We start from the raw sequence: 7673 nt of genomic DNA on the forward strand, positions 1-7673 counted from the left end.
ATATATATATATATAGACAAAGTTAGTAGCAGGGGAGGGTGCACTGAAAGTATAGCTGCTAGAATAAGAATAGCCTGGGCAAAGTTCAGAGAGCTCTTACCTCTGCTGGTGACAAAGGGCCTCTCACACAGAGTAAAAGGAAGACTGTATGGCGCATGTGTACGAACCACCATGCTATATGGCAGGGAAACATGGGCCGTGACTGCTGAGGACATGCGTAAGCTCACAAGAAACGAAGTCAGTATGCTCCGATGGATGTGTAATGTCTGTGTATACTCGAGAGAGTGTAAGTACTTTGAGAGAAAAGTTAGACCTAAGAAGCATCAGTTGTGGTGTGCAAGAGAGACGATTGCGCTGGTATGGACATGTGGCAAGAATGGATGAGGATAGCTGTATGAAAAAGTGCCACACCCTAACGGTTGAGGGAACCTGTGGAAGAGGTAGACCCAGGAAGACCTGGGATGAGCTGGTGAAGCACGACCTTCAAACTTTAGGCCTCACCGAGGCAATGACTAGTGACCAGGACCTTTGGAAATATGCAGTACATGAGAATCTGTGGCCTCTGCCAGAAGTGTAGCCAGCTCACTTATTTGTATCTTTACTTCATTGGACACTAAACTCTGCTTGCGAAGACCTGTTGAGGCAAGTGAATTTGAAATCGAAATCGAACCAAATTCGATGACTGGCATCCATGCCAACCTCTCCTTCAATGGACACTAAACTCTGCTTGCGAAGACCTGTTGGGGCAAGTGAAATCGAAGTCGTAATTGAACCATATTCAATGACTGGCACCTGTGCCAGTGGATCACTACCAGCACTGTCCGAGCATGATCATTGCCAGAGCAGCTGTCTGGCTTCCGTGCTAGTGGCACGTAAATAGCACCATTTGAGTGTGATCCTTACCAGCGTTGCCTTACTGGCACTTGTGCTGGCGGCACATTAAAAAAATCATTTGAGCAGGGTCATTGCCAGTACCTCTGGACTGGCTCCCGTGCAGGTGACACATAAAAAACACCATTTTGAGCGTGGCTGTTGACAGTACAGCATGACTGGCCCTCGTGCCAGTGGCACATAAAAGCAGCCACTACACTCTCGGAGTGGTTGGTGTTAGGAAGGGCATCCAGCTGTAGAAACTCTGCCAGATCAGATTGGAGCCTGGTGCAGCCATCCGGTTCACCAGTCCTCAGTCAAATCATCCAACCCATGCTAGCATGGAAAGTGGACGTTAAATGATGATGATGATGATGAGATACATAATGCCTCTCCCAAGGTTTAATAGTATATATACTTTCTCTCAAATAAGCATATGTACTTGAAAATGATGAGTATATATTCCCAAATATTCATAACTAAACTTTTATTTGTTTTAATATATTAACAGTGCATTATAATTATACTAGCTGACCTTGTGCCGTCAAAAATGACAGCTAATTGTAGTATTTTATATATAAATAAGCTACAAAATAAGTAACATAATAATCACAGATACAAACATTCACATACTTCCCTTGTACATGCACACACATACACACATATACTCACACAGAGTTGAAACACTGTTTGATTTTTGTTTTCAGCATTGAATGTTCACCATCCCACTTCCATTGCACACACACACACGCACACACACACACACACACACATACACACACACAAACATTCACATCATCCCACTACCAAGTTTGCCATCACCCCTTTCTTCATTATTCATCTATCACCCCTTCCTTTCTCATTCATATGTTGTGATAGAGAATTGAACAAGAGTATTGTTATAGTCAAAGGTTATGCTTCACCACCTCATCCCATGTCTTTCTGGGTCTCCCTCTACACCAGATTCCTTCCACTGTTTGGGAGTGGCGCTTCTTCACACAGCTCTCCTCATCCATCCACAGTGCATGGCCATACCAACATAAACGTCTCTCTTGCATGCCATATCCGATGCTCCTTATGTCTAACATTTCTCTCGGGGTGCTTACACTCTGTTGTGTGTGCATACTGACATTACACATCCAGCGGATCATCCTAGCATCATTTCTTTCGAGTCTATGCATGTCTTCAGCAGTCACGGCCCATGTTTCACTGCTGTGAAGCATGGCATTCACACACATGCATCATACAATCTACCTTTCACTCTGAGCGAGAGGCCCTTTGTCACCAGTAGGAGTAGAAGCTTTCTGAACTTTGCCCAGGCTATTCTTATTCTAGTGTTAACACTCTCTGAGCATCCACTTCCACTACAGACTAGGTAGTGGAAGCTATCAACTACTTCTAATTTCTCCTCCTCGCATGTGATGGAATCTGTTTTCTGAGCACCTGTGCATCTGTCACACACGAAAGCTATCTTCCTGGTTCATCTTCCTTTGATGTTGCTGCACCTCTTATGTGTCCATAGCTTACACTGGGTACATCTTATGGAGTTTCTACCTACACCTTTCCTACAGATCGAGCAGGACCACCTACCTGAAGGGGTGTGTGATGTGTTCGCTTTCCTACTTAATAGAACTTTGATCTTTGCAACATTGACTAAGGCCCTTCAATTCTAAACTTTGCTTCCACACCTGAAATTTCTTCTCTAGTTCTGGTAGTGATTCTGCTATGAGAGCCAGGTCATCAGCATAGAGGGGCTCCCAGGAGCAACCTGTCTTGAATTCTTCTGTTATTGCCTGGAAGACTATGATGAATAGGAGTGGGCCTAGGGCTGATCCTTGGTGGACCCCTATGTCTAATCAGAATTCTTCACTATACTCATTGCCAATCCTAACCCTACTAACAGCATTTCTGTATAGGGCCTGTACAGCCCTTATCAACCATTCGTCAATCCCCAGTTTCCGCATCACCTACCAGATAAGGGATCGGAGGACCCTGTCAAGGCTTTCTCCAAGTCCACAAAAGCTAAATATAGGGGTTTATCTTTGGCTAGGTATTTCTCCTGCAGTTGCTGTACCAGGAATATTGCATCAGTGGTGCTTCTACCTGGCACAACACCGAACTGCATCTCATCTAAGCAGACTCTCTCTCTAATTAGTTGGGCTATGACCCTCTCTGTGACCTTCATCACTTGATCCAGCAGTTTGATACCCCTGTAGTTATTTCTATCTAAAGCATCACGTTTACCATTGAAGCAGTTGACTATGGTGTTGCTACACCAGTCATTGGGTATGACTCCATCATGAACTACCTGGTTTACAATACAGGTGACTAGGCCATAGCCAACACCACCAGATATTTTAAGCATCTCAGCAATGATTCCTGATGGGCTGGGGACTTTTCCTGGCTTCATACCCTTAATTGCTTTATCTACCAGAGTGCTGTCTATTTGGATAGCTGGTCCCTCTACTAGATTAACATTTGGCAGGCTCTCCTCCTCCCATTCATTCTCCACATTCAGCAGTCTTTCATAGTGGCTTCTCCAAGCCTCTTTCTTTTCCGAATCATTAAAAGCAAGTGCACCATTATCCATGTGGACACATTTCTCTCTTGTGACATCGCAGTTTTCTCTCACACACTGTCTTGCAATCCAAAATACTTCAGTTCTTTGGTCCTCACGTTGCTGGACATTGGCAAACTTTTTCTTTTCTGCTTCGCCCTTGGCTATGTATACTTGTTGCCCAGCCTCCCTTTTGGCTATCTGGTATGGTTCCCTGCTACCCCCACCCTTGCAGACTTTCCAGGCCTGTTTCTTTGAGTATTATTCCACCTCTATGTTACTCTAGGTCTGGAAGGGACTTTGCACCAAATACAGACTTGGTCTGTGGCACTCAATAAGCTGTCCCATTGGAATTTCCAGCTACCTTCTATGTCCGAGGACTGTAGCTCCTCCTCTCTCTCATCAAATTTTTTGATGAGGATGTCCCTAAATCTCTGACCATGTGAAGGGTTCTTTAGCTTCCAAATCCTTCTCTTCTGGATTGGCCCGCTTCTTGGTATCCTTCTGGTCTTGAGTTGAAAGTCACTAATGACTAGACTATGCTGGAGGGTGCATTCCTCACCTGGGAGGGTCTTTGTATTTAAGAGCAACCCTGCATCCTGCTGTCTGGTGAGGATGAAATCATTCTGGATAGCAGAGTCACCTGATTGATAGGTTATCAGGTGGCTGTCTGGCTTCCTGAACTTAGTGTTGCAGATTAGAAGGTTACATGTATCACAGAACTCCAGTAGCCTCATGGCCCCCGTGAACACCAGTGAAGATACCGGATTTCCGACCAACATACCAACTAAAATCTCCAGCTGCAAAGATGAGGTCATTGCCACTCATCTTTGAGGTAGCCTGTAGAAGGCTATCATAAAAATGGTCCTTCTGATCATTTTGTAATCCCTCTTGTAGGGCATATGCAGAGATAATTGTAGTTGTGCTGTTCTGCAGGACTAGCCTGAGCTTAAGCATTCTATTGCATACCCTGACAACTTCTATGACTTTATCCACCCATTTCTTCGCAAGGAATATGCCTACACCCCCTATTCCATCCATGTTACCTTGCCAGAAGATTTTATACCTATGTGCCTTGCCTGTGAGGACCCTAGCTGAAGCTCCTCTCCATCTTACCTCTTGTATGCAGCATACATCGAGCCATCTCCTTCCAACATCTCTACAATCTCAGTACACACATATATATGATGAATATTTAAGTATAAATATGTAGATTTTTATATTAATAGATCTAACTTACACCGTACAAATGACTGAACATTAACGGGGAGGAAGAAAGATGTTATAAGTCCAACAGCTGTTTCTCATAATGTTGTTAGAAGTAGTTCATTACAATATGCGGCCATAATGGAAGCCATCAACATTGCATAAATCTAGCCTCCGTCATCAGGGTAGAATAGATCTTACATTTCAGATCATAATGCAGAGAAGTTCAAACATGGAATGATTAAATGTGGAGAGTTATCTCCAAGCCCCCAGCAACAGCTGTTGGACTTATAACACCTTTCTTCCTGAAAATATTTCTAAATATTTAAAGGTGCTTATTATTTCTATCTTGGCTCTGAAGATTTTTTTTTTTTTGTTAAATGTGATTATTTTCATACTTATTTTAAAAGTTGACATTAAAATTCAACTGAATAATTCTGCAAAATGTACACTCAGTTAAATTTTAAAAGTGGTGTATTTAGTTGAAAGACAGAATGTTGCAATATTAAGTCTTCAACAGCCTGTTTGCAACCTGATTATAATCTAAGTGAGATTAATTCTATTATTTCATTTTCAAAATGTTTGTAAAATTTTTGTTCCAGATTGATACTTTGTCCCAACACACCAAAGATTTATCTTTCTCAGAAAAGAGCCCAAAAATGAAATCACAATTTGAGAAGAAAAGTAACCTGTCTACGGTAAAACTTTTAGATAATTTACTAATAAAATCAAATTTTATATTTCTTTTAAGATATGCTTTTGTCATGGATTCCATCCGTTGTTTTATCACTTTCATTCTTTGATTATTTTAGATATAAAATATGTGTGTCCAGATGTAGTGGATAAATTTGTGTAATTTCTGTTAAACCACGAAGTTAGTTACAATTAAAATATATGATTAGATGTAATTTTTAAATATCATTTGAGATGAAGCAGAGTATTTACTTTTTCTATATTACATTCCATAAGGAAATTACCTATCACATTTAATTTATCATCCTTTCAAGGACAATAATATTTACTCAATGCAACCAATTTTTAAAAAATTCAAATATTGCTTTTATGTTTGCTAAAAAAAGTTGTAATTGTTATGAAATTTTCCATCAAGTATGAAGGCATTCATTCAGAAAGAAGTATTCTATCACTCCAGAATGAAAATATGACCTACAGAGTAAGCACATTCCCAAAAAAGAATTTAACATCAAGGACTATGTATAATATCATCATCATCGTCATCATCATCATTGTTATGTCTCAACGCTACTGCTATCTAGCACCTTTGGATGATCTCTACTCAACCGCTACACAACTGCTACTCGACTGCTACTCAACACTCTACCATGGCCAGACTATCTCTATTTATATGTCTTGGGAGATCCTACTTCTTCACCTGGGGGCTTCGACACAACACCTCCCCCTTTTGAGTTTTGTTTTTTCTTTTCAAAAAATAAACGAATTTATTAATTTTATTTCCTCGGTGAGAAACTGGCATATCTTTTTCTCTTAGCATTTATTTCCATCATTTCTGTAGGTTTTCTCTTCCTACTTGACCTACGTGTCGGTTCCGCTTTCACTTGTAGTTCTGGGACCTCGAACAAATCATATCATATATCCATTTGTTCCTCTCGCCTCTCTTGGTTTTTGGTATATCTTTTTTTTTAATTGGTTTAAATGCCTTCTGTGTTCATATTTCGATCCTTTTACTGTGTACATCACATTACCCAGATGTTCCATTATACTTCCTTATTCCCAGTCCTGTTTTCCATTACTATATACTCTAAAATACACTTTGTCACCTGTGTCTCAATTTGCTTGTCCATATTTGGCCAATAAACGTAACTTCTCATAAGGTTCTTCATCCGGACAATCCCTGGATGTCCAACATGAAAATCTTTTAATACTCTGTTTTGCAGTACTTCATTTATTACCACTCCTTGCACGTATAATAATACCTCATCACATACTGAATAGTACTTTGAACTTATGTCCCGCTCATTTATATTTTTTGTGTTACACAAAATATTTTTAATCTTATTTATAAACCTTTCATTTTCCGATTTCAATTTAATTTCTTCCAGCGTTACTGGCAAATTACGTACTACATTGCACAAAATGTTCTTCAGTTCCTTTTCTAGTTTTAATGATGCAATCACCGTGTCTTCAAAAGGTTCCTCATATTAAGGAATCAGCCTAGACAACCCATCTGCGTGTCCCATTTTCATTGATGGCAAAAACTCCATCTGAAAATCGTAGTTCAACAGAGTAGTTCCCCAGTGCTGTAAGTGGTTTGCTGAGTGCGTGGGGATACCCTTTTTCGAACCGAAAATAGACAATAACGGTCAGTGATCCATTTGCAGTGTAAACTTCCTCCCATGTAAGAATTTATGGAATTTTTTAACTGCGAAGATTAATGATAACGCCTCTTTTTCCGCTGGTAACAGAACTCTTGATGCATGTGCAATAGCTTTGATTTTACCATCATTAAATTTATGCAATATAACCGCTCCTATACCATATTCACTGGCATCCGGTGCTACAATTATTTTCAATTTTGGGTTGAAATGAGTTAATGATAACTCTGAAGTTAACCGCTTTTTTAGTTCCTCGAATGATTTCTGACATTCGTTTATCCAGCTCCATTTCGAGTCCTTCTTTAGTAATTTGTTAAACGGAGCTCTTAACTCATACATTTTAGGTATGTACAACTGGTAATAACTTACCAAACCTAAAAATGCTTGTAGTGTTGTTTTATTAGTGGAGCAGGCATGTTTTTTATCGCGCCAATCCTAGAAGGGTCTGGTTTTCGTCCTTTTTCATCGATCACCTGTCCTAAGTACTTTATTTTAGTCAAAAAAAATTCACATATATCCTCCCTTACTTTAAATCCATAATCACTAATTCGTTTGAAAACCTCTTCTATATGTTCACTATGCTGGTCCCTTGATTCACTTTTAATCAATATGTCATCCAGGTATGGCACTGCGAACTTGCAATCTGCCAGCATAGTATCCATTACTTGCTGAAATATTGCTGGTGCAAC

General features: G+C 40.1%; 1 protein-coding gene across 1 annotated transcript in view; it reads left to right on the plus strand.

Moving 5' to 3' along the window:
• LOC106869597 (uncharacterized) overlaps positions 1-7673 on the plus strand; it is a 296444-nt gene that overhangs the window by 193078 nt on the left and 95693 nt on the right. Inside the window, exon 10 of the mRNA XM_052968067.1 lies at positions 5236-5331. Coding sequence (XP_052824027.1) covers positions 5236-5331 — 96 coding nt within the window. The remainder of the gene's footprint in view (positions 1-5235; positions 5332-7673) is intronic.

Source organism: Octopus bimaculoides, chromosome 5 (genome assembly GCF_001194135.2).
Source record: "Octopus bimaculoides isolate UCB-OBI-ISO-001 chromosome 5, ASM119413v2, whole genome shotgun sequence".
NCBI lineage: Eukaryota > Metazoa > Mollusca > Cephalopoda > Octopoda > Octopodidae > Octopus > Octopus bimaculoides.